At 50.5% G+C, this 26,350-nt stretch overlaps 7 protein-coding genes across 7 annotated transcripts; 2 read left to right on the top strand and 5 right to left on the bottom strand.

Moving 5' to 3' along the window:
- Positions 1 to 431: 431 nt before the first annotated feature.
- ANOM_007823 (uncharacterized protein) lies at positions 432 to 6,811 on the top strand (the record flags this gene model as incomplete). Its single annotated transcript, XM_015553079.1, has 17 exons — positions 432 to 722; positions 781 to 815; positions 864 to 937; positions 996 to 1,214; positions 1,273 to 1,610; positions 1,660 to 1,756; positions 1,884 to 1,923; positions 2,438 to 2,844; positions 2,902 to 3,159; positions 3,198 to 3,663; positions 3,896 to 4,010; positions 4,086 to 4,310; positions 4,377 to 4,431; positions 4,481 to 5,375; positions 5,424 to 5,998; positions 6,045 to 6,447; positions 6,499 to 6,811. Exons 1-17 carry the CDS (start codon positions 540 to 542, stop codon positions 6,809 to 6,811), a joined length of 4,698 nt encoding a protein of 1,565 aa, XP_015404398.1. The 5' UTR covers positions 432 to 539.
- Positions 6,812 to 6,879: 68 nt separating this feature from the next.
- On the bottom strand, positions 6,880 to 7,879 carry ANOM_007822 (DUF3632 domain-containing protein; the record flags this gene model as incomplete). The annotated part of the gene is made up of 2 exons (XM_015553078.1): positions 6,880 to 7,604; positions 7,705 to 7,879. The coding sequence occupies 2 exons, from the start codon at positions 7,877 to 7,879 to the stop codon at positions 6,880 to 6,882; spliced, it is 900 nt and encodes a 299-aa protein (XP_015404397.1).
- Positions 7,880 to 9,626: 1,747 nt separating this feature from the next.
- ANOM_007821 (carboxylesterase family protein) lies at positions 9,627 to 11,454 on the bottom strand (the record flags this gene model as incomplete). Its single annotated transcript, XM_015553077.1, has 3 exons — positions 9,627 to 10,718; positions 10,784 to 11,275; positions 11,329 to 11,454. 3 exons carry the CDS (start codon positions 11,452 to 11,454, stop codon positions 9,627 to 9,629), a joined length of 1,710 nt encoding a protein of 569 aa, XP_015404396.1.
- A 943-nt stretch (positions 11,455 to 12,397) lies between these two features.
- ANOM_007820 (alpha/beta fold hydrolase) lies at positions 12,398 to 13,351 on the top strand (the record flags this gene model as incomplete). Its single annotated transcript, XM_015553076.1, has 1 exon — positions 12,398 to 13,351. The coding sequence occupies one exon, from the start codon at positions 12,398 to 12,400 to the stop codon at positions 13,349 to 13,351; it is 954 nt and encodes a 317-aa protein (XP_015404395.1).
- Positions 13,352 to 14,515: 1,164 nt separating this feature from the next.
- On the bottom strand, positions 14,516 to 17,057 carry ANOM_007819 (transcription factor domain-containing protein; the record flags this gene model as incomplete). The annotated part of the gene is made up of 6 exons (XM_015553075.1): positions 14,516 to 15,041; positions 15,097 to 16,114; positions 16,163 to 16,326; positions 16,376 to 16,757; positions 16,825 to 16,882; positions 16,941 to 17,057. The coding sequence occupies 6 exons, from the start codon at positions 17,055 to 17,057 to the stop codon at positions 14,516 to 14,518; spliced, it is 2,265 nt and encodes a 754-aa protein (XP_015404388.1).
- An 827-nt stretch (positions 17,058 to 17,884) lies between these two features.
- ANOM_007818 (type I 3-dehydroquinate dehydratase) lies at positions 17,885 to 19,948 on the bottom strand (the record flags this gene model as incomplete). Its single annotated transcript, XM_015553074.1, has 1 exon — positions 17,885 to 19,948. One exon carries the CDS (start codon positions 19,946 to 19,948, stop codon positions 17,885 to 17,887), a length of 2,064 nt encoding a protein of 687 aa, XP_015404389.1.
- Positions 19,949 to 21,790: 1,842 nt separating this feature from the next.
- ANOM_007817 (dDENN domain protein) lies at positions 21,791 to 25,323 on the bottom strand (the record flags this gene model as incomplete). Its single annotated transcript, XM_015553073.1, has 5 exons — positions 21,791 to 21,930; positions 21,989 to 22,243; positions 22,308 to 22,935; positions 22,983 to 24,616; positions 24,678 to 25,323. The coding sequence occupies 5 exons, from the start codon at positions 25,321 to 25,323 to the stop codon at positions 21,791 to 21,793; spliced, it is 3,303 nt and encodes a 1,100-aa protein (XP_015404390.1).
- Positions 25,324 to 26,350: the final 1,027 nt, after the last annotated feature.

Raw genomic sequence — 26,350 nt, 5'->3', positions numbered from 1 at the left:
GGAAAGAGAGGAAGAACAGAAAAGAAATGAAGCAAAGGCCTAGTGTGGTCGATGAAGCTGACACTATGATTCCTCTATATAGGTAGCTCCTAAATTGCACCATTTCTCCTGCTATCCAGACTGTTCTTGAATGTGATAGAGAAGGCACTTAGGTGTATTCTACACCAGCTCCAGAAAACCATTCGACTTCGACCGTAGCCGTCTCCGATACGCAGACACGGAAGAAGTGGATATCGTCGCTACGACCCTACTGCTGGCCTCCGCTATCGCCTCCCCTTCATTGATTTAACCCACGACGTTCTTCCCTCCGTGAAGTATCTGCACCTTCTCTCTACAGATCGAACCATCGAAACAAAGGGTGGTCTAGGCCCTTGCTTCATGGACAATTGTGGGACGCCGAACGGTCTGCTCGCACGTTGAGAGACCGCTTTGCGTTCCATAGGGTTCCCCAGCCTGCTGCACGACATTGAACAGAATCTGAACATACAAGCGACAATCAAGGCCTCTCCCATTTCGCCCCAAATGGGATACCTCCAGGGATGACTCTTGACGAACACACTGAACATGCGCCCTTTTCTCCTCCCCCCTCACAACCTTCACCTGCCATAATGCCGACTGGTAGTACCTGGATGATGGATGAAGCTACCCGTAACAAATTCCTCAAGAACTACAAAACCCAGGTGGCCTCGGCGACTTCCACGATCTGCGCGACTCTTGCTGTAGTACGTTTTAGTCCGGAGCAGATGTTTGAATGGAGATAAGCTAATTGGTTACTCCTAGACCCCTCTTGAAAATGTGAAAACTCGCATGCAGACGTAAGTGCTTAACATATCCATTAGTAATAACTGTGCTGACTCCGCTAGCCACAACTTTAAGAATGTGTTGCAGTGTGTCCGCTACTTGTGGCGGACTGAAGGTCCCCGTGGCTACGTTGCCGGTAAGTCAATGCCGGCTTGGAATGACCGATGGTCGATAATTGACAATTCTGCATCCAGGGGCTCTGCCACCTCTAGCGAGTGTTACAGCTGTTCGGGTTGTAAATTTTTCTACATATAACGCTGCCAAACATCGTATCTCCGATTTCTTCGAGAGAATGACTGGCCAGTCTCCCCTGGCTATGTACAATCAACCGGGCAGCACACCTACCGTCTCTACCTTTGTGACGTTTACCACTGCTGGGCTAATTGCTGGACTCATTACCTCTCCGCTTGCATGTACGACTGAATAACGGCTTCTCTTCATCTGAACTCCAATTGCTGACTTGAGTTAAAGGCCCCTTTGAGCTTGCTAAGAACGTTGTTCAGACCTCAGTCTTGGTGTCAAACCGTGCCCAGGCCTCGCCGGACGCGGTCAAGGACCCCTCATTGCGTAACAAGCCCCGTCTCGGCACTATAGAGGCGATTCGGCAGATTGTCCAACGTTACGGAATCCGTGGTCTGTATACTGGCTTTCATTTGCACGCTCTGCGTGACACTCTCGGATCTGGCTTATACTTCAGTGTCTACGAAACGGTAAAGCAAGTCGCTTCCAAAGAGCTTGGTCCAGACAAATCCCCATTCGGCGGTCCCATGATTGCCGGGGCGATTTGCAGCACTGTTCCGTGGTTTTGTGTAAGTCTCGCACCGACGATGCCTATATGTTCGCTACTAACCGCCAAAGACCTACCCACTTGATACTCGAAAGACTCGCGCCCAGAGCGTGTTGCTCGGAAAGTCCAGCGAAGTCGGGGAGGCGTCGGCCGCGGTTGCCAAGTCCAGTATGTATAAAGGAATATCTATTATTCTCATCCGTACTGGGGTAAACAACATGATCTTGCTCAGTATCTTCGAATACATAAAGATGAAAATCAATCAATTGGATTGATGCGATTTCTGGGACATTAGCCGATGTGCAGATGGCCATTGGCGTTGGGATTGCCGGCGTGTGCGTTTATGATTTATATTTTATCGAGTACATATGTGCATGAGCCTGAGGCTCCACGCAAATACAGAATGAATAACTTGACTGTTCCATAATCAATAACACTACCTGTCTTGTAACCACAAACCATTGTGCGGAGTTACAGTACTTCCGGATATTGGTGTCACCACCTACATTCTTTCATTGTTTCTCGAAGCCTAATGCCAAGAAACGAAAGTCTATATCTAGTATAGTATATCCCGATTCTAGGCCTTGTCCCGTAAAATACAAGCCTGATATGTGTTTGTTAACTACCCGTCTCTGCAGATGTTCGCACGTACTTACACCAATACCCAACGATTCCATAGGCAGGTATGCAGCTTTATCTCAAGTCAACTTCATGTCCAAAAGACATCGATGTCCACATCCCCCCCCTCTGAAGACAGATGAGATGAGCCGTGAAACCGGGGGATCCAGCGAGTTGAGCATAGAACCTAGCCAGATACTGCCATGGAGGATATCATCCTCTAAAAATTAGGGACAACCTAGATGACGGCCGCTATCGACTGGTGGACAAGCTTGGGTATGGAGGATACTCGACTATATGGCTTGCCCGTGATCTACGAAGAGCCAGATATGTGGCAGTGAAGGCTATTACTGCTGATACCAGTGCCTACACGCCTGAGGCAGGTCTTCTATATTCTCTTGGGAACTCGCCATCTAGACCGGGAAAAGAAATTATTCCATCTCTCATCGACGAATTCTGGGTCGTTGGTCCCAATGGGATGCATAAATGTATTTTCACTCCGCCGGCACGGATGAGCTTGTTCGATGCTAGAGAGGCTTTGACTTTCGGGCTTTTTCGGCCTAAAGCCGCACAGGCAATTATCGCTCAGCTCATTCGTGGGGTTGCATTCCTTCACAGTGAGAATATTGTTCACCGTGGTATGTGATGCTTATGGATGACTCTAGCTGAGTTGCCTAGCTAACACCATTTGCAAGACCTTCATCTAGGCAATATCCTAGTCCAGTTTCCTGATGCGATCGACCGTCTTTCCACGTCAGAGCTATATAAGATGTTCGGAAAGCCAGAGTCAGTGGCCGTTGTTCGTCGTGATGGCAAGCCATTGTCAAATGGCGTACCCGCGCATGTATTCATACCTGGTTGGTTTGGCGTTCGCAGCGATGATATTGTCTTTGGAGAGGAGAATATCATCTTAGCGACTTTGGAGAATCTTTCAACCCACACAAAACACCTAGGTTCTCCTCGAAGACCTTTCCTCTCCTCTAGCCACCAGCGGCCAGATTCTCTGACGAGCCGCTCTCCTTTGCCTCGGATATTTGGACACTTGCCTGTACCGTCTGGGAGATTTTTGGCCAGCGGCCTTTGTTTGAGGCGTTTTGGCCAACTGCAGACCGTGTCACCGCAGAGCAAGTCAAAGTCCTTGGTATCTTACCTCCCGAGTGGTGGGGGAAGTGGAGCAAAAGACTGGAATGGTTCACCGAGGAGGGTGAATTGAAGCCACAGACGTCTAGGAGCCTCGATGGCATGTGCAGGACCTGGGACCAGAGGTTTGGTTACTGTATACAGCAGCCCCGGGCTGAGGCGGGTCTGGAGACAGTAACGGAGAAAGAGAAGAGGGCATTTGAGGATATGCTTCGGCCAATGCTGACCTTCCGGCCGAAGGAAAGAGCGACAGCTGAACAGGCATTGCACTCAGAATGGATGAAAGGCTGGGGAGAGCCGGTCCTGGAAGAACTGGGGTACGTTTAATTCTGTGATAAAAAAAAGGGAAATAAAAGATGTAAAACGAACCTGGCATGTGACCCCGGGACGCATAAAATGTATAACGACTGAAAAAATTACGATTGCCCTTTACGGTCCCAAGTAATTCCAAGATCATCACTTGGACACAAGAGTGGTATATGGGAAATGACGCTTCTTATGGTTGACTGGTTTGTATATCAATTGTAATGAGAGTGTGTGGTGCCTCAGGCCAACACACAACGTCATCCGTCGCCCGGTGGGGTTGGGTTTTCAACATCAACAAATGTTGCCCGGCGACGATCCCTCTCTCATTGCGCTCTTGACTGTCGCCCAGCATGGCATCGTATGTGCTGTCTCAAGGATGTGCTGTTTTATCCGGGCTGTCTAGGCTAATTAATTGTCCAGAAATATTCTTCAGATCCCCTTTCGACGCTCTCACACCGTTTCATTGTCAGACGCGATCACCCAGTATATCTCCACCAAGTATGACCAGCGTCCAGATATGTTTGCAGATGATCTATTGATCATAGATCGCCTTCGGAATGAAGCGATTCACGTTCAGGAGCCGCATGTTAGTGGGATCAGTCGGTTGGTCACATATGCCGCGCAGTTGAAATGGCTTGGTGGGAAGTTCCCGGTCGATGTATGTAACCTAGCATGGCGATGGGGGAACTGGCTATAAAACTGTTACTGACATAGAAGTTTACAGATTGGAGTCGAGTTTCCATGGTACCCTGCGTTAGGGTTCAATACCTCAAGACCGAGTATGTGAAGAGTAATCCGGTCATCGGCGTTGTTGCTAACGAGTACAAGTCTCGCAGAACAATATTCGATTTGAACTTGCGAACATCCTCTTTAATCTGGTAGCACTCTACTCGCAGTTAGCCTTCTCAGTGAACCGTACAACGCCAGATGGACTCAAACAGGCATGCAACTACCTCTGCCAGGCCGCTGGAGTGTTAGCACATCTCCGGACGGATATCCTTCCTGATCTTCGTACCTCACCCCCGGAGGATATGGATGATATGACATTACAGAGCCTGGAACAGCTTCTGCTCGCGCAGGGACAGGAGTGCTTCTGGCAGAAGGCAGTCAAGGATGGGCTGAAAGACGCTTCCATTGCTCGGCTGGCGGCCAAGGTCTCCGATTTCTACGTAGAAGGAGGTGACTATGCGGTCCAATCGAATGCTATTAGTCCTGAATGGATTCATCATATGACAGCCAAGCATCATCATTTTGCTGCTGCGGCGCAGTATCGCCAGTCCTTGGACTGTTTGGAGAAGCGAAAGTATGGTGAAGAGGTGGCTCGTCTTCGAGACAGCGAGGTTTGTGTCAACGAGGCCTTGAAGGAATCGCGTTGGATCAATCGCACTGTGCTAGGGGACTTGCAGGGACTAAAGAACCGTGTGACGGAGGACTTAAAGCGCGCCGAGAAAGACAACGATGTAATCTATCTCAACCCAGTTCCGCCAAAGTCGGAATTGAAGATCATTGATCGTGCATGTATGGTCGCAGCGAAGGCGCCATCTCAGGTGACCGATGCTATCTCCATGTTGGGAGACAATGGACCTTTGGGGCAGCCGTTGTTTTCCAAGCTGGTGCCATACGCCGTCCATATCGCCGCCAGTATCTACTCTGACCGCCGTGATCGGCTCGTCAACGAGACAATTATCGGGGAGCTGGAGACTATGACGGATAAACTACGGGAGTAGGTGTTGAAATCAGGCTCCGACGAGAAAAATACTAACTGGTATAGTCTATTATCGTCTCTGAATCTTCCTGGCTCCTTGCAGGCTCTTGAAAAGCCTCTTGGATTACCGCCTACGTTGGTCTCCCATGCGGAAGAAATGCGCCAGCAGGATGGTTTGAACCGGTTGCGGAGATCACTCGAGGATACCGCTAGGGTGAAGGCCAATGACAAAGCTGCATACAATGAGGGTGTTGAACTACTCGCCGCAGAGAAGGCCGAGGATGACTCTTCGCGCCGCAAATACGGAACCGACAGGTGGGCCAGAGAACCGTCCGAAGCAGCGGCACCGAAGCTGTACACCAGTTCTCGAGAGATAGACGGCTACTTTTCCTCCGCTCAGAGTAGTGATAATTTGGTAGAGCAGAAGCTGAGAGACTCGGAGGCGGTCTTCCGAGTTTTGACCGGCACTAACCGGGATTTGGAGATGTACGTCCCTAGCAGCCGGAGGGCGGCAATTCCGCCAGAGGTCGAGCGGGAATCTATTCGGCTACGGGGTTGCTTGAGCGAAGTAAGCCGGCTGGAGAACCGACGGAAACGTCGAGCACAAGCTTTGAAGGATAAAGCCAGATCGGACGACATCAGTAAGTTACAGGGTTGAGTTCGAAGACCGATGCTGACAACGCCCAGGCAAAGCCCTTCTCAAGGAAGCCGCCCGCTTGGAGCGGGAGTTCCCCATGCAGGCGATCCAGGCGAGCCAGTTCGAAGATTTGTTCGAGGAGCAGCTGCATCTGTACGATACAGACCTGGAGATGGTGACCCAGGAGCAGCACGAGCAAGACCAGATTTCTGCACAGGTGCGGGAGGCTAACCGTGCATTTACCCGGGCGCACACGGGCGATGCTTCGACCAAGGAGCGCGAGAAGGCCTTGCAAGAGCTGGAGAATGGCTATCTAAAATACAAGGAAATCATCTCAAACATCGAGGTGGGACGGAAATTCTACAATGATCTGGCCAAGATTGTAGGTCGATTCCGGGATGACTGCAAAGCATTTGTGCACCAGCGAAGGATGGAGGCAAGCCAAATAGAAGGGTGAGTGGGTCGAAAACCCAGTAAATGACTTCCAGGCGCTGACCCGGGCAGGGAAATCACCAGCGTTGCGGCGATGGCCTCACTCAATCTCTCCCAACCACATTTACGCCAGTATAGCCAACAACCAGCCCAACCGGCCCAGCCTGTCCAGCCTGCCCAGCCGGTGCAGCAGCCGACTCAACTTCCACCACAACCTCAACCGGTCCAGCACCAACCACCAAGGGATGAGCCACTAACAGCACCCCAACCAACACGAGCCAACACAAGACCCTCGATGGCCCCCGGCGTGTGGTCGCCCGATATGGGCATTCGATTCGGGGCACAGGGGACTTGGGATCCGAGCAAGGGAGTGAAGTTTTCCTAGTATATATTGCATTACTCACAATTATAGAGTCATGGTACATCATACATTACACCTGTTTTTCTCGAGCATTATAGAACCCGCATCATGACAGCAGCGGCTTCCGCTGCCAACTCTCTTGTACATATCTTAAGATCTTCGCGCAAGCTCAAGAATTGAAATCGATCAATCCACATTTCCCAACGCCTCTTAGGAATTTCCCCGATAAGTTGCTTAGGCGCAGGCCCCAGAGACAGACCCACTGGGGACTCCTCCTTCTGCCCCGTTCGCTCCCACAGCTCTTCCCCCATGATAACCGCCCAAATAGCCGCCGCAGCCACAAACACAGTCAACTGCGTCCCCTCATCCGCCTTCCTATCATCATTCTCTTCCGTCGAAGGAAGAGAGTCGTGTCTCTCTTCCAATGCTTCTCGAAGGACTACAATCCCGATGTTCTCTAGCCCCACGATTCGCTCCTTCGTAATCAGCGCCAAAAACGCCATGAAATTCACCCAGCCTTCGGTCTCGACCTTGGTAAACTTGGCCCGTCGTCCGGGCTCATCCTTCAGCGCTTCACAAACCGTCTCCTCGAACAGCGGCAGCTGTCTCCAGGAAAGATCCCGACGAGTATTGACAGGCGATTGAAGATGGGCGGTGGGCATGGGTGCCGGGTTTGGCTGGCGTTTGAGTGTAAGCAGAAGGGCAGCGAGACGGATCTGAAGCGGCGTGGGGACGTCAGGGGGCGTGTGCGGCCTTTCCCGGGGAACCTTCCGGGACGTGTGAATGATTGCGCTCCATAAATCTCTTAGATACTCGTCTTCAGACAATTCAGCCAACACAGTTAGTAAAAAAAAATACAGCTAGTTCATGCGTGCCATATATTGCAAAGACATAAAAAAAAGCTTGAGGGAGGATACCGAGATCACTATCACCCCCGTAATATACCTCATTGATGACACTGACTATCTCCTGCACGGCAAGTTCCAGCGCCAATTGCTGGCTCATGTAGAGCGTGACGATGGCCGTGAAGGGTTTGGTCACGGAGCCATGGACCCAGCCGTGGTCCGTCGCTAGGGCGTCGAGGGTGTTCATTTGCACATCTATTGAAGGTCGAAAACAGCTCGCCCGTTTCAATTAGGTACTTTACGTAGGTGATCCTATGCTACTTTTTTGTTCCATGAGAGTGGTGGTGGTGTGATGATGCTGGAATGACTGTTCTACTGGTCATGATGTCATGTCATGTGATGGCATCGAGACCCTAATTTGATATGTCCCCGTTTCTGGTTTGCATTTTTATCTTTGGTTGAATAAACTGAAGCGGAAGGCTTAGATAGGGTTAGGATATCTGATTGGAGAGTTATTGACTGAATAGGTTAGTGGTTGGCTTTGTTCGGATAAAGCCTCCATGGTTAGCCTTCCCCCGTCTATCCAATTGGTATCTCTTAGGTATCATGTACTAGTATCTACTGGAAGTAGAGCACTTGTTAATTCCCCTTCAAGTTTGCCCGCATAATCTCCACATCCTCGTCTGAAAACCCCAGCACGCCCGTCAAATACCCCTTCACGCCCCCGAAGGACTGCTCAACCATATCCAAGAACGCAGCCATCGCAGGAGCCCGCACGCTCACCAGCTGCAGCCACCCGGCACTCTCTGGGGTCACAGTGCCGGAGATGGTGGGAAAGGCCGCTATCAGCATCTTTCGAGCGGGCTCGATTCCGACGCGGCTCAGGGCGAAGTCATGGACAATAGCGTCGGAGGGCGTATCGGCCAGCAAGAGGATCAAAGCCGCGAGGACGCCGGTACGGTCTTTACCGGCTATACGGATTCGACCCGATTCGTCAGTGAATGGACTTATATAGATACATGCAAGATCCATACATATATTCAAGAGAAAGAAACACAAGCCACGCATCACAAAAACATACCAGTGCAATGAAAAAGAAACGGCTCCTGTGGCCGATCCCGGATATGCAGAAAGACCTTTCTATAAATCGGCGTCGTGATCTCCATGATACTCACAAACATGTTTAGAAACCCGGAGACGCCCTGGTCCTCTTCTTTGAAGTCTAGCGGATTCGGCGGGCCTGGCTCGCGGGCATACCGCTCCCAGACGGCCTCGACGCCCTCGATGACAGGAGTGGGCGATTTAGTCCGTTCATCAGGTCTGCGCAGGTCGAAGATGGTGGTTATCCCGACATCGCGGAGGGCTGTTTTGCCTTCGTCTGATAGTCTGGATAGCGCGCCCGAGCGGTAGGCGTACCCCGCGCGGAGATTGTCGCTGCGGAGGTTGCGGATGTTGAAGACTCCCGGGATGGTGATGAATGGGGGTTGCGATGTTATGGCGGTGACTGTTTCGGAGGGAATTTCGGTTCGTATGTCGGTTGCGAGGATTTCTTGGAGGTTGTCGTTGGGGGCTTGGTTGGGGTTCATTGTGTGGTGTTGTTTTGGGGTTCTTTGGTTTTTGGTATTGAGATGGCTGGAGATATGTTAAGTGTATGTGATGGTGGTTGTGGGTTTTGTATAGATTTCAGGGACGGCCGAGGCTATTTATAGGTCTCTCTATGGGGAAGTGCGGGTCTGTTGATGTATGACTCTGCTTATATACGAGGTGTAGGGATGTGCGCATATAAACAGTGTGTGTGGACTTAGGGGGTTCATGGTTCAAGTGAGAGACGAGAGTCTAGTGTACCACAGCACATTAGAATTAATTAGCAGATTTCTTGAAGTACATCTGCAGTGTATACTTGCAGTCTGGAAAGTACCACCTCATAACCTCGGCAGCCATATCATCTGTGTGGATCCAACCCACTGTCCGCAATGCAATAATCGAAATACGCCTCACGACTTATCCTGACTATAAGTAAACGCATTCTGCCAGTAAACACACCGAGCATTGCATGCTGGGTCACGCATCCCCGTGATATTGTTCATTCCTATACTTATCACCCGACTCTCAGGACCATATATCTCAAGGGGCGGGGCTAGTGGAGACGTCGGCTTTCCCGTTTGAACGAAACTCGTAACGTAGTCTTGCAGGATGAAGGCCACCGTCTCGTTTGTTACTTGGAAGAGAAGACTCTCAGCTAGAGGCTTTGCGCCTTTGATATAGAATGAGTAGGGATGGTCCATCCAGTGCATAGCGGGAGGGATGGAGAACACGTAGCTGTAAGTACTGTTCTTGTATGCATGATTCAAGTGGTATGAATTGCACTGAAAGCATATGTCCGAGAGGACGGAAGAGACTCGCTCAACCCATCCGCGGTATCCGTACGTCCCATCCACGATGGGTGGGTATAGAACATTGACGATGGTCTCTTTCATATCTTCCGAAAGGTCAAGGAAGTGCTCGTCCATAAGTGAGAGTAGACCCCATTCTTGAAAACTGGATGGCGGCGTGTACATGAGAGCTTCGTTCAAGGTATGGCCATTCAGTATCCTCACGCTGTGATCGAACTCGCCGCGCAGCAGAAGTTTGCCTGGGAGATCGGAGACAAAGACGCCGTCCACCACGGGACCATAAGTGAACGTTCCGTAGAGCGAGCTTGACACCTGATGGGCATTGGCAGCAATGAGTTTTTCGGAGGGTAGCTGGCGTGCCTCCTCGATGGTGCTGACGTTGAGGAGCTCGAGATATCGGCGAAAGGTCCGTTCCTGCTTGTCTGTATCATAGTTCGGCTCCCAGGCGGGACTTTGCAGGATGGCCTGCTGGAATAGGGAAGGTCCTTGACGCCCTTGGTATGCAGTGAGTTGATGAAGGATGGACCCTGATCCGGCCGATACGCCCATAACAGTCACTCGGTTGGGATCACCTCCAAATAGATGAATATTCTGAGCTACCCAGGTTAGGCCGAGTCGTTGGTCATGAAGTGCGACGTTGGGGGTTCCTTTCCGGGATACTGTGTGACCCGCTAGCCAGCCAAATGCGCCGAGCTACGGGGTGATCGTCAGCGATGAGGTGCCTTTGTGTTCTCACCTATCAGGAGTGAGGTGTTTACCCTGTAGTTCAGAGCCACATAGATAACTCCGTCCTTATCCTGCTGTTGACTCCGTTGAATGAGACCAGATGGATCAACGCCACTCTTATCGCCTAGAACATAACCTCCGCCATAGAAATATACGATAACCGGAGCCAAACTTTCTTTACGTATCAGGGGTTTGCCCTGAGCTCGGTCAAATACTTTCTGTGGCACCACAACATCAAGGAAAAGACAATCTTCCGAGGTTCTGGGGTCCTGAATGAGTGGAACTGGGAAGGAGGAAAAGTCGAGGGAGGTGTCAAACGTTGAGTTTGTAAAGTAGCTTTTTAAAAACCGCGGCATGATATATCTGCTCCATATCGGCGTAGCCTGTGGGCAAATTCTACCCAATGCCCCTGTCTGGACTTCAGCGCGGTTCACCTTGGGCGGCAACGGGGCTCGAAACCGTAGGTTTCCCAAAGGTGGAGCGGCGTATCTAATGTTACTGAAGTTGTAAAGACCAGTAGTCTCCTGGGATAGTGTCAGTCGCTAATGCCTTGGTCTTTGCAGTAAGCTGGCCTTACGTTTAACGAGAATGCTTGATGGAGCTCATAACCTAGATCCACCACGGGTAGGGAAGAGGCAGTGGATACGTGCCAATAGGTTACCAGGAGAAGTGTCAGAGCGGAGATAGAAAGATCTATGATCATTATAGCAAATTGAACACAGAATTGCTGGGTAAAGAATCAACAAACATATCAATCAGCTAGCGGAATAGGATGAAAACGTTGAAGTATCTCTCATTAACCAGAAAGCAGCTTTCTTATAAAGGACTTTCACTTATCTAGCCTCCCATGGCAGTGAATTGACTAAATTTCGATGGAAAGCCCCTTCAGTTACCTCGGTATGCCATGCAGACAAAGGCAGTGATTCACTCGCCCGGTGATAAAGGTTGAGTGGTAACATGTGCCCTAAGAGGCAAATGTATCCTGGTTTCCTAAGTTATACAAGTAGCTTTATGAACCAATAGTAACATTCTGATCTTACCTGATCACGCCCTGGTGAAGCTACCTCGCATTGTCCCTAAATTAACGATGATGCACGTAGCTGATCTTGCTATCGGGATAGACGAGTCAGGCTGCCTTTAAACACACTAAGGGCCTGAAGGGTTCCTCAGGACCTATGGGAGATTAATCTAGTCTGCAAGCCTTAATGCTTGGCTGGTCTGGTTGTAAACGACCAGAAAAGAGAAATCCTGTCTTTGAAACACATGTTCAGCTACCTGTGTCACTGGTAAGACCAAAGTCACTGAAAGCTCATGCTTTGCTTCTTCAGTGATAGCTCGTGTACCCCATAGTAAACCTCCGAAAACCCACAGGGATGTCGAGGAACCATTATGTTGTTTCGTTTCGACAGGGAGCGTTGCTCTACCTGAGTTGAACGTTGTGGCACCAGAGACAAGTTACGAATATCCTCCGTCGAGGAGGGACGAGCGTAATGAGATTGTCTCCTCCCACGTGATTAATTTGGTATAACAATGGCCGATTAAATGCCAACATCGGACATAACCTAGTCACATCTTCTAACTCCACGGGTTAGACCCGAAGTCACACCAATCCAATCCCCGATCAAGCTATAGATCTTCATCGCCTCATGACATCCAATACCTACGGTAGCCAGAACGGCTCGATGTTCTCCATCGGAACACACAGCCTCTTCCTCTCCATAGGCGGGGTCGCTCGTAAGACCGGGGAGCCGCTTGTTATCTTTCTCGCAGGCGCAGGAGACGTCGCTTCGTCATACGTCGCGGTCGAAAGACTCGTGGGCACATTTGCACCCGTTGTCCTATATGACCGTTCCGGCCTAGGACGCAGTCAAGATGGGCCTACTAAGCCAACAGCCACGACAGCAGCTACTGAGCTGCATCGGCTGCTACACAGCGCGAGCCTTACCCCTCCTTTCCTCTTAGTGGCTCACTCCTATGGGGGTATTGTTGCGCGCGAGTACCTGCACCTATACCCAGAGGAGGTGGCCGGAATGGTGCTCGCAGATGCATCGACGGAGAGGCAATCCGAGCTATTAGACGATCCAGATCTAGACATCAATGCTGTACTGGGTGACCTCAAGTTCAGCCAGGTGACGGGGTTACGCGACAGCGCCCAACTCTCTCGAGACGAGTGGAGGGCTCGTGCAGCAGACATTGCACGAGGAATCAAGACATCCCAGGCTGAATCTGCAGCTGCAATGGAAGTCTGTAAGACATTAGGAAACAAGGAGCAGTATAGGAACCAAGCACTAGGGGCTAGACCCCTAAGTGTTATACGGTGTCGTGGCTCTCAAGACTACCAACGAATATATGAAAAGGGTGTAGAGGCGGGCAACGGTACTGAAGCGCAGCGGACGGCCTTTCGCAGATTACTCGACCGCTGGGACCAATATGATCAGCGTGCGCAGGGTGAACAACTCCAATTGTCATCCAATAGCCGTCTTACCTACCTTCCCAACTGCGGCCATCATGTCCATCTTATCCGTCCTGATGTAGTTGCGTCTGAGATCCAATGGGTGAGGGACCAAATCTTGGAGAAAGGGTCCGCACAACGGCTTTAGGAGTAAAAGCTCGCGCAGCGCGTAGAGCTTGATTTAGTGCGACAGCAAGATATGCGATAAGTTGGAGAAGTTTGATCCCAAGCTTTGTATAGACTGGATGGCATGAGTTACTTGTTGGGTAAAATTACCTACATGCGTGCCCTATATATATGTATTGTAGCAATGATATCCTCATGCCTTTTCTTTTCAAGTTATCCCCTTTCTGTTTTATATAATTATTCCTGATAGGTATATCAGCGCAGTCATAGTCTCAACGGATCGCCGGAATTTTCTTCTATCGGTTAATTCTTGCATGTCTACTTTTCGTTCCCTCGCTTGCGCGCCTGGTAAACTGACCATCAACTGGGGCGATCGGAAAGTATAAGATGAGATTGATATGACAGGGTCAGAGCTATACCCATCTCGACAAGGGGATTTACCATGCTTTCACATGTCATCATACTCTTCACACTAATTGAGATCATCGTTGAGCGTAAATTAAACCCACATGGAAGACGCTAGAGAGTGTCGTATACGGTATACGGGACCAGGTACCTGCAGAGACAAACAATAGGTCAAAAGCACGCGCTTACAAGAAACAGGCGCACAGCTTCGTTGAAAACGATAGTACGAGTCAGGGACCCATTCTTTGGCTCTCCGTTATGCCTTCCTTACTCCGCCTTTAATTCCGTTCCTCGGATAGTCGGGCCACCAGACCCTACTAGTAGCAACAACTTCTTCTACCCCAAGGTTGGCCAAGCTAAGGTCTAAGGTACGCGGTGTAGGGCTTCGGGATTGACGCCCGATTAACCGGATCAGGCATATCCTCCGGGTACAAGCGTCTTGGTCTTTGCCCACGATTGGCTCATCGGGTAATGGCATGATTGTGTGGGTTTAGTTCGATCGCGCTTGTGGAGTGTTTGCCAACTTCTTGTTGTTTCTTTGCCTTTTAGCTCTTCGGTAAAGTCTCTAGCGTGAAAGAGGGGCTGAGGGGAAGAGACTCCAGAGTGAGCCCTGCTACGTGGGGATTTCTTACGAGCTTCGGTCTTGACATGACGTATCCTAGAGTCCATCACTCAGGGCGTTGACTCAGGCAGGAGATCGTCCGTAGAATCGTATATACCGTCGTCATTCATATATTCATATCTATTATAGTATATCATAGTACATAGAGGGTATCATAAACTAAGCATCAACAACGTCGTCCGGGCATCCTTCCCCCGGCGCCTCGAGGCCCTCCCCCAGAAAGAAGTCCAACTCGCTCGGACCCCCTTGTGAGTGTTCGTTCTCCGCTAGCTGCTCCAACAAACTGAGGAACGGGTCTTTCTCGGACGAGCTTTGGTCCCCCGGCCCCGCTCCCGCCCCCGAGGTGCTACCCTGGGACTGAGCGTCCGGCGTCAAAGCTGTCCCCGGAACGGATGCTTCAAAGGGGAAGGTGGCGTATTGCGGTTGGGACGGTGGTGTTGGTGCGGTGAAGGGTTCCGAGAGGAATGCGGTTGGGGAGGCGTTTACCCCGGATGGAGAGAAGCCGAGACCGCCGTCTGGAAGGCTCAGGTCAGGGCCAAGCCACGGTGAGGGTGATGGCTGGGGTGCGTTGAAGCTGATCGAGTTGCTTCGACCGGCTTGTGATGGGAGAGTTGGCGTAGCTGGTGGTATCGCCGGATAAATCGCTCTATTCCCGTCGTGGGCATCCACGCGGTCAAAGCGGGCGCTTGGAATCATCGTCAGATTGAGATCATCAAGCCTTATCAATAGAGAGAACTCACGGGTCATCTATATCTACTAATCTTACATGTGCTCCTTCAACAACTAATCCGGGATACCGATCGAAGAAATCCTCCAGATGGAAGACCGGCGCAAACCGCACCGGTCGCGCAGCTAATGTTCGCACCAGATCTGCGTGGCATGCCGAAATGGTTTGTAGCATTTCGCGCTGATGCTGAACCCCTGAGCAGGAGTGACGCAGCCATATTAGCTGGCTCATCTCACGCGTAAGGAAGTCAGCACTCGATGCGAATACTTCACCCTCGCGGCCATTGTAATGTACACCGTGAATGTGAACAGTGCCAGCGGTGCAGGCACAGTAGGCTATCAAGTCCGGCCATTCAATGCGCGGCGCATGGCGCGCCAGCTCAACCAGTTCGGCGATGGCATTGGCGTGCGAGAAGCAAAGTGTGGTAGCCTCAATCTGCCATGACTGATGCTGGCCCGTCCCGCGGAGCTCAGCGAGGTCAATGGGAAGAAACGGTCGATACAGCAGGCAATGAACTAGGTGGTATATCAACTTGCTGAGAAGCAGAAGCGTGCTCTCTGGATGACCAAATAAGGCTTCAATTGAGGCGAATAGGTCCTGCGTGCCGGCTGCCCAGATATCAAGTTCCTGACGGATTTTGGACAAGTTGGAGAGAGCATGCCAAGGAAAATGCGAGTCACCTTTGACACCGCCAGCAGCTAAGTAGCGGTGGGTGACGCCTAAGATTCGAGTGATGTCGACTAAAAGAGCAGCGGCTCCTGGGCCCTTGCGACGGTCGGATGTGAACTGAATGTTAGGACCGACCGGGTTAAACCATTCGCCAGTTTCCGGTCCAGCGGAAGGTAATCGTAACACGATGGAATGATCAGCGATGAGGCAGGGCCGTTTTGAGCCACAAGTAAGAAAACGATCCATTGTATAAGCCGTCCAAAAAATACGACGCCTTATCTCGCGTTCTGCCCTACGCGACGGGCTTTGAGCAGGCAGTTCCCGATACAGGTCCAAAGCTAAGACCATACCAATAGCATTGCCTATACATGTTAGTCATGAGGCAAGTATACTAGGGTTGGGACGCTTACTCAATGCCATGTAGGCCTTTCTGCCATAACCATAAGCGAAAAAGGTCTGTGATAATAGTAAGAGAGTCTGCAGTCCCTCAATAGAAGGATCATCAATGTCCACTAAGCGTCGAGCCTGGCGAGCATAGTCTAGACCTTGAGGGGAAGGGTTGAGAACGGTATATCTGCGCTATGTCAGAAAGCTTTCGAGAGGACAGACAGGCTGTAACGGACCTTATCGTTAGAGCATGGATAGCCATGGACAAACACACGGGCAACTGCCCTCGCTGATGTAGCTGGCGGGTGGCAGCCTCATCCAAGATAGAGTAGGGCTTGCCATGAAGTCGGGCAAAGTAAACGTCCAGCATCGAGTCAGGTAGCCTGTGACTCTGAGAAGATTGCTGGGGTGCTGGAGGTGGAGGGAATGTATGCGATGGAGGCGGAGGATGAAAGTTCACCTGTGCCGCAAGTTGCTCCATTGACTTAGTCGGCGAGCCCGAAGAGGTGGGCGACAGGGGATGATTGTCATCCTGGAGACGCTTTTCCAAACCATCGACGCGTTTGAGCAGGGCCTCCAAGACATCTGTTTTAGGGCCGCGTTTTTTCGGTACGGCATCTGAAGACGTCCGTTAGTGGATCAGGCATGAAGATGACATCCTCTGTCTGTTGTGTACCATATATACAAGGGCATTGGAACACCTTGCAAGCCTCACAACTTGGGCGCAGCCGGTTGCATTTGATCTAAATACATTTTTAGAATTGACTGTTCGTGACGAGTGACCAGAAGATTCTTTATTACCTTCCTCTTCCGACAGGACTTGCAATTCATCGACTCTCGCGGTTCGGCATTGACACGGCGGGGAGTTAGCCGGTCGATGCTGACCTGAGGTCGGGACATGGCCACATTACATGACATATGCCTGTTTGCGTAGATAGACGGATGGATAGACGGGAGACACGGAAGCGAGATATCGCGGGAGGAGGATAAACAAGATTCTTGACAAGCATTGAGAAGCAAAGGGTTTAAAAGGAAAAGAAGAAGAGGTTAAGAGTGAGAGAATGACCCCAGATTTAAACGCAGTGGAAAAACGTGGAGAACACGGGTGGGACTACACTGGATAAGGGCTAGTGTGACGGAGATACAGCCGATGCGGGGATGGTCGCTTACCGGCCGTACCAAAATTACCAAAACCAAAGCCTTTTCCCATACTGACTTTCGCCTTGAATCTTTTACACTTCGAGTCTAATTTACCATGGCGTTTAACAAGCAAAACCTTCACATCCTTTTGACTTAAGTAGTGGTGCAACCTTAGTGATCTGCAAGATTCGGTTAAATACCATTTATCCTCGACGGGATTTTCCCCTGTCCATCACGGACTGCCGTCCGGTCGGCAATAACATGATGTGCATCCGCACTCTTCATGTTCATCTTCCCCTTCCCAATGTACGGTAGATTACCTGCCCAGGATGCTTTTGTCACACCATCTCGTCTCCTAGTCCCAATGTAGTATCATCTCAGAGAGTCCCATACGAAAACTGTATGGCGCCGTCCCTCCGCTAATTTAATTGAATCAGCAGAATGTCATTTTATGTTCTGCAATAATCCTGCTCCCCCCCATTGAATTCAACTTACTCCAATCAGCCTGATTGCAATGTATTGGTTCACCCCCTCCCTCCGCGGAAACCGGGTTGCGTCACTTAAGTCCGATTCATCTATCAGTACTCCAATATATATACATCAAATCAAAATACTCGACCTGACGCCATGCGCACAAAATCAAACGGTACATTCTGTCCCACGAGCAGTCGCAGCGTCTCCACAGTTGTCCATGCATTCACATCTTCAATCCCATAAGCTGTCCACCCCGCACGCACAGCCACTCCTACAGGGTCCCCCGTGCGTTCACCTCGCGTCAAGTCGAGGTATACTTTCCCCCGTGTAGATGGTGGCGAGGCTTGACCATTCGTTCGGTAGTGTCGCAACAGCGGCTGGACCAACAACGACTTCTCTGGAGGCAGCGCGGATACAATCACAAACGGCTGCTCAACCAGTTTCACGGACTGGATCGACGTGAATGGCTCTAATCCGTCTGCCAGCGGCCCGCTCGCCCGGAACCCCACCGTGTAGATCGCTCCAACACCCAAGCTGCGCAGTGCAAAGATGGCCGCTGATGCCTCGCTCTCAGTACCCGCAAGGATAATCGCCGCTCGGCCGCGATATGCCGACGGAACATAGTCTCGGGTTAACGTTGCCCGGATCCCCTTCCATGTCGCATTCTCACCAACCAACTGAGCCTTCGGTGCAGCGCTTTTTGCGGCCACAATCGTATCGACTAATCCAATTGCGCGGGCAGCGTCACTGACGGCTGGAATGCATGTGGTGCTGCTCGATATAGGCGGATGTACCGACGCTCCGCCAAAGGAGGGCTGAGTGATCACACGTTCGATGGAACCCATGGGTCCACGGTCGATCGAAGTCAGTGTGTGCGGCAGGCTCAGTTCGTTGAAACATTTTTCCATAAACATCGACTGCGGCGTTGAGCGGAATGATCCAATGGCGTACAGATCGCGCTTGGGTAGCTGCCCCATGATATGGAGCGCCTCGTTAATCTCTGCCGCCGTTAGTTGCCCCGGCGCTGCAATCATCGGCAATAACGGATGCGTGATGGGCGAGAACACAGTGTTGAGCGCTCGCGAGAGCTGACCCATCTGCCCCATGTTGACAGCCGACAGGAGGGGGTACGACCCATGGGCCCTCTTGATCGTCGACCGAAAATACTCGAGTTCGTAATTGGCCTCAACAGTATTGACCATAGCAATCATCTTCACAATATCCGCGTATTTGGCGCTTTCCGCGAAGATCCGCGGTGCATCGGGAGATGTCCATTTCCACGTTCCTGAGAAATCATGGAATGCTGACATGATGATGCTATTTCCTTTGACTTCCGCTAACTGTCTCCGGATATCCTCCGGAAGCCACAGCTCAACATCTATATACTCGACACCCCACTGGATTGCCCGGCGAAGGTACCTATAGAATAGTACTGGATCATCCATGGGGAACTTACCATTCTCCTTGGTGCATCGCGTGGTGAAGATGATCGGCAGTTCTGTATGCTGCCGAAGCAACATCAACTGCTGGCCAACGTACCGCAGGCTGGGCACCCGGTTGGAGATGCCCACAGGTGAGGGCTCAACCAATAGATCTACACGGATCTCGACTGCATCTGAACCTACCGACAAAATGTCAAGATTGGGTAATGCCGCATGGACGTCCGGAAAGGTCGTCGAGATAAAATTCGTGCGGCTTTTGGTCTTCAGGTCTTCATGTGGTCTGGTTTGGCCCAGAATCAAAGACAGAAACCGGGTCAGATCGCGGCGAAAGAAAGGACTCCGAAGGGAATACAGAAACTCATAGTCGCAGCGGTCGGTAAGTGATTCATCTGGAAAGGAGCCATCATCCACACAGTGCGTGTTGATTAAGATGCCGGCAGGCTTCTCACACCCTTCCAGAGCACGACCCAGATGGTCAGCCAATATCCCGGTCACGACAGCATGACCGCCCCGCCCGAGTGTGGACAGAGAAGATTCCGTAGTCCATGGCTTGCCCAGGATCTCAGCGACAACTTGGACGATAGTGTCCTGATTGGGGCCATATACAATGGCGACGGCACGAGAGGGCTCTGGGGGCAGGTTTGGGGTAAGAGAAGTGACAGCAAAGGAAGAAGTTCCTTTGATTGAGGTAATAGGGGAAGAGGTTTCAGGTAAGAGTGTCATAGCCACGGGCTTATGAATGGCTGTCTGCATCATCTCATTGCATGGGCAGTACTCTGCACCTTCATACTGTATCCGGAAGATGCCGAATCTCTAGGGAAGAAGAAAGGAGATGAACAGCTAATCCCACCGTAGCGCCAAATCTGGTACTTCAATCAAAACAATAATAAAAGACAATCGACAGGACACTGAGATCGAGAACGAGACCCTCAAAGAAGCATTGACGTTCACACGTAGTCGAGAGGTACTTTAAACCCTAGCCAAACAATAGAAGGGAGAGTGGACTTTATCAGGGCAGATGGGATGGAGGGTCGACTGGAGATAAGCGACTAGTGTGCAATACCCGAGATGTCAATAGGCAAGGGTTAAAACTACTAAATCGAATCACTGGCCCAATAAGTAGGAGCAATCGAGTTGGTTGAGGAATCTTGGACCGGGGCGCTATAAAAAAAGGGTAAAAGGAGAGACCACAATCACATTTGCCAATACAACGTGAGGAAGACGATAGGACCAGGGTCGTGAAAGAATGAAGTTGGTAAGATGCTCTTCTTCCGACGGCTAAATTTCCCCGGAATTTCAGCTCCGCACTACGGGGAGCGGAGTCGATTTCTCCGCCAATCAGGCCGGTCTATTGCCCATGGCTGACAATCCATCTGTAACCTTAGGCAGCCTTTGTATGGACAGTACACAACCTCAGTACCTAGTATCAGAGGTAGCCATTATCCACTCGAGAAGTTTCTATGCCGGCGAAAATTTACTGTGGGCGGACTATTGTCCAGAGCCTGTAGATCACATCTCAGCAATTTCTAGCCTGTCTGGGAATTTCATATCATTTCTTGGTGTGACCTAAGCTTGCGACTTCTTCATCGCATACGGGGCAGATGCTACCAGAAGATCCAGCGATCCACAGCCTAAAGAGCTATGATACGAGGAAAAAGCCTCGCATGGTGTTATCTGTACCGCCTCTCGTTGGCCCGCCGATATCCACCAACATTATTCCCTGACCGAAGGATATTCTTGGGTGGTATCACGCATGGGCAAATGAGGGCCTATTTGTCCGCCAGCCACTCAAGAACGATAAGCTAAAGTTACATATTCTACCCATATATAGTATCATCTGTCTCTGTACTTGGTTTGTGTTGCCTCGGAAGCAGGCCATGATTAATTGAGTAGGGAAATATGAACAGGACGTGAGCCACCAATATGTCAAGAGAAATCAAATACATAAAACAATAGGATCAACCAATTGAAAGGGGTATTGAAAGCAACACAAGAAGTACCAAAACAAGGCAAGTTAGAATAGGCGGGAAAGCACGATCAGGTGCAGATCCTCCAAAGATTGCGAATATTAAGTGGCTGGATCAGCACAAAAGGTGTATGTGCGCATTGGCGTACACAGATGAATGTATGCAATGTATGTACCTCCACAACTCAAAACCGGAGTCAGTGGTATGCCATGATCATGATAATTACGGAGATATGGTAGTGCGTAGGATATTTCGTATGTCCGATGCACCTCTTGCTTTCTTGAGATGCAAATGCAAGGATACCTTCGACTCATTGTTTTGTGTAGTAAAATCAGTCGCAACGCCCATTTTCTCAGGGTGCTGGTATGCGGCAGCAGTCATGTAGCGCGTGAGCCAAAGAAGCACACGCTACCAGTGCCCAAGGACGTCATAGACAAAAGTTTTTAGTCCACAAAAGCAGATATTTGTGGGTGTGACTTTCATGGATTTCTGCAGCACATATCCACATGACGCTCCGTATTTGCACTTTGCGAGATGCGACTCGAGGATACGTGGCATGCATACAACACGGGATATGCCATATCCAATAGTAAATAGAGATATGCAATCCACCAGCCGTGTTTCACCTTTATGGGGGTGAGATGGCCAGCCCGTTCATGAGCTTAGGCAGTGGCTTTCTACGGGCATTGTTTGCCGTCTTCGATACCCGAGGGGCTCCGTGGATCATGCGGGGCTCTTTCATCAGGCTGTTATCGAGTTTTGCTGGTGCTGTAGAGTAGGTGTCAGCGTGGGAAAAGTGGTAGACTGCGTAACAGAGTCGACGAACCTCTAGTGACGACACGGGTATAATCCCCAGAAAGACCTTGTTGCCCCCTGCTACCTGGACCAAAGGAACTAGCACTGGCAGTTACCCAAAGATGATTCGACGTATCCGAAAGGAAATCCGTCTGCATTCGGCTAGAGAAAAAAGAAGTCCGCCCACGATTGCGTTTGGATAAGACGATCTCATCAAAAAGGGCCATTCTTGGATCCTTGGACTTGGGATTGACTCTTTCTCTTTCACTGATGAATTCATTGAAGCCTGATAGGATGTTAGTGACAAGGACCCTCGAGACAGTAGGTTGGCTTCAAAAGTGATGGCTTACTTTGTGTTTGCTGCAGGACGGCAGCATATTCAGCATGCTCACCTGGCAAGCTCTTCAGGAATGCCTCCATGTTGAAGCTATAGGTCAGGCCCGCTTTCTTCTTATCACCAGAAGCAGGTTGTAAGAACTTCTTGTAGGTATAGAGCAAGCTAGCAAAACACCTTACAAATGCGGCGCGAATCTGTTCCGGATGGAACGCAGCGGGACACACCAGGCAGATCTGCAAGGCGCAACGGTTGTGAACAAGAGTCTTACAGGCGTTACACTTGTACATGGCTTCGTCAGCCCTTTCATCACAGATTGCACAAATAGACTTGTCGTCGCATGGCAGCACTTGCAAGCAATGCCCCTCCACCCAACAGGTGCCTTCGGAGTTGTGAATTGGTTGCGAAGAAGGCTGTGGAACAATGGTGGACGCAGCAACAGTCGATTGGGCATAGACGGAGGGTGCGTAAGTTGACCCAGAATTATATTCCGTATTCAGTGTTGTCACAGATAAATTCGAGGTGTGGCCTAGGAAAGGAGCACTTGGCCGTCTGGGAACACCTCCTCTTAATTCCATACCGAACGACGAACTTCTTCGTGATGCAGCATCGAAATGACCTGAGCGCTTCTCGCGCAAGGATGCCTGAAGAGCCATCCCCGAATCAGTCCGCGAGGAAACCGGGAAATGACCTGATGTGGGAGAGGTGTCCCTAGGTGAAGGAGGCGACCCGGTCTTGGACGATCCAGTCCCGGCCGGTCAGGACCCTTAGACGAATATCCCCTAGACGGAACCTGCTCGTAGCGAGCATGCAGATAAGCATTGAATACAAGAGGCGCATACGTTCCCGGCATCGAGGCCTGGCCGAATGCGTTCGAGTTAAGGCTGACGTATTTCGCTAACTGAGTCGACTGCGCTTTGGAGTGGAAAATAGAGGAATTCTCCGACATAAACGCATCGAACGGGAACGTCTCCACTGCATATGCTGGCGGACCAGTTGGGACACCGCACCGACTGTGGTGGGGGGCGGCCAGTTGAAGTAGCGAATGCAGCTTTCTCCGCTGGTGACGCGGCAGGGGCGTTGGCCGAACTGTACTCTCAATGAGGTCTGCGTCGAGATCCACCAAGACGAAGTCATCCGATGGTAGCTCAACCTTCTCATATCTCCGCTCGATACCTACAATGTAAGGACAAGGAGCTTCGAGAGCTTGGATCAAACGTGCAGGCAAAACAGGAATGAGCACTCCAGTCCACTGGAATGGGAACAACAAATCAACCAGTGCCCTAGTAGCCAAGTAAAGCATCGAAGTATGGGACGACAAGAATATTATACGCGATTCGGTCAGTGCATACTCGAAAAGAATGATGATGTTCGGCAGCGACAAAGTTCGGAATAGTGCATAGAGATCAGTATTTCGGGAGCCTGGCAGTTCGTTGGTAGCTTCCTTTCGTGCAAACAGGCGCAACTCCCGGACCGAAAGCTCTACTTGGGTCTTGGACGAATTGGGGCTAAATGCCTCAGTGCATAGGTTCATCACATATCGTTCCAAGGGTTGCCACATCCCCATCCGCGGAGAGCTTGGAGGGATCCGCTGAATGCTTCCCTCAGTCATGGGCACAATTACTGCTTTCAGCCACTCTTTCCAGAAACTCGTCATGCTTTCTTCCCGCCCAAGAATACCGTAAGCGCGGGGGATCCAGAATCCCGTGTCGCCGTCAGTCAGACCTTCAATTTTTGATGCTGCACCGTGCCGGACTGGGCGTAAAAGGTCGGTCATTAAGCCGATTTTCTCTTCAACCGCACTGATCTCATCCTCCAGCTGCTCTCTTTGTTCCGACCCTGAAGGCACCGTGGGGAGTTGGGCTAGAAGTCTCGAGAGTTTGGCCCGTTCGCTCGCTAGCCTTTCACCGAGACTGGCCGCTAGCTCTCGCTCTTCGTCTGTCATATTGTCTTTTCGCCATTCCTCGCAGCGTTTTTCCAATTCCTCCGCAGCTCGCTGATTCAGTGGAATCCATATGATAAGACAAATGGCGTGCAGTCGTGAGCCATTGTCAGTTGTCATGACAAACCCGTGCCAGGTAGAGCGCGGTCTCTGATCTGAAGAAACAATATGGATATCGTTCGGAAAGGCAAACATCGGGACATAGTCTGGGAAGTTGCCCCGTTGCTTCAGCTCGTCAGACATTCCTTTGGTTGGGTACCGGTCGAGGAGAACGGGCTCAAAACGGCGTTTCAGGGGATGCATGGTAGGGGAGATCTCCAACGGTTGTGGTGCCGGAATAACTGAGTTGTAATTACTGAGTCGTCGCGAGGTCCGAATAGAAGCTGTTTGAAATTGTGGTTAGCAAACTCGATGCTCTCAGTTCCTGGAATGTCGCAAACTCACCTTGACGAGCAACTGACGGCTGCCGTTTCATACTGTTCATGTCTCTGAATGCCATATGACGCCGCACGCTACCAATACCTGATCTAAGCAAGCTAGATGGCTGGGAGGGGGTCTCTTCAGAGACAATCTTCTGTGTACGTAACCTGGACCTGGGGCGCGACGTGGGAGTGATAGCTCCGGCACTGAGACTCAGATCCGACAGGAACGACTCCCGCTCGTTCGCAAACTTGAACAGGGCCTTGTCAAAGTCAAAATCTTCTAGGAACGACGACCCTCTGGGCGATTGATTACCCTTGATGGTCAGACTGCTCCGGTTGCTGCTGGTGCCATTCCCGCTGGATTCACTGGAGTCTCCCGAGCGCATTGAGAAACGCTGGAAGGAATTGCGGCCTCCAGCCATGGAAGTGGGCCGAGAGAGGGAGTCCAAACGGGGGTCGTGTGCCTCCTCCGCGTCCGCATCTTCCTCGATAGTGTCCGCAAGAGCGGGGCCAGGGGAGGTGGCACTGTTTGCTCTGTATTCATCGCCCAGTCTTTGAAAAGTCTCTAAGATTTCTGTGCCATCAACACCGGCGATCCAGAAGTAGTCTGCAAGCGGGGTGGTAGACACCTCGGGGCCGGAGGAGGAGGATGAGGAGGAGAACGGCATCTCGTCGAATCGTCGGCAGTCAATCGCGGGGCTGTAATCATCAATCGTCTCAATTCGTGGACTTCGTTACAACATGAAGTGAATCCAACCCTTGATGCTACGAATTCTCCACCAGCATCAACGGGGGTGGTGTGTATGAAATTCAGCGATCAGAGGTTTCGGAATAGATAGATTGGTAACGACAGTAGGAACGAGAACACATAAGTCTAGAATCGCGACGCTGTCGCAAGGTCGGACAGGGTTGCTGAGGAAATTCCGAGATGACAGGAATGGATGAGAGAAGGGAGCAGAAATGAGGCTTTTGTGTTGCTGCGTAGGAAAATTTGTCTGGGGGTTGGATTTCTTAGTGCCACTTGCATTCACAAGAAAAAGGAGTAAATGATGGACGGGATTGGATGAGGGGGAAAACAAGAAAAGAAAACGGAATTGGATATGACAATGGAATCTTGGAAAATAGGATTAAGGATAGGGCCTTTTTTTTAGATCTTGACTGCTCTTTTTCTTTCTTTCTTTTCCCGCTTTTTTCTTTTTCTTTTTTTTCGAGAAAAGAAAAAGAACGTCCGATGCAGTGACGGATGGTTGCGTAGACAAGAACTACTACGGACAGTAGTCAATTAGTAGAAGGGGGAAAAAGAGGAACGGCGCCAAAAAGTAGTCCGTCTCTTTCTCTTCCTCGCCCACTTTCTGTCTCCTCCGCTCCGCACACGCACAACCGACAAACCGTCAGTGCACCACAACTTTCGCTCTTGTGCCTGTCCTAACTATTACCATTACTATTACCACCTAAGATTTTTAGGGCCAACTGCCAGTAGCTGTAGGTACCCACTTACGGATGCATGTTATACACAGCAAACACGGACACAAAAGGGTAAAAAAAATTAATAATAAACGTAATTAAAGTAAAATAATCGAATAAATTAGGCAAAATAAAAATGATAAGAACACAAACCAGAAAGGTTGGGACGGAGGCTATTTAATTTGATCCATGTTTTATTAGGGATTAATTAAATTATTTACATTCCATCAT

The sequence above is a fragment of the Aspergillus nomiae genome, assembly GCF_001204775.2.
Source record: "Aspergillus nomiae NRRL 13137 chromosome Unknown contig00266, whole genome shotgun sequence".
NCBI lineage: Eukaryota > Fungi > Ascomycota > Eurotiomycetes > Eurotiales > Aspergillaceae > Aspergillus > Aspergillus nomiae.
This window is presented reverse-complemented; position numbering and strand designations above follow the sequence as displayed.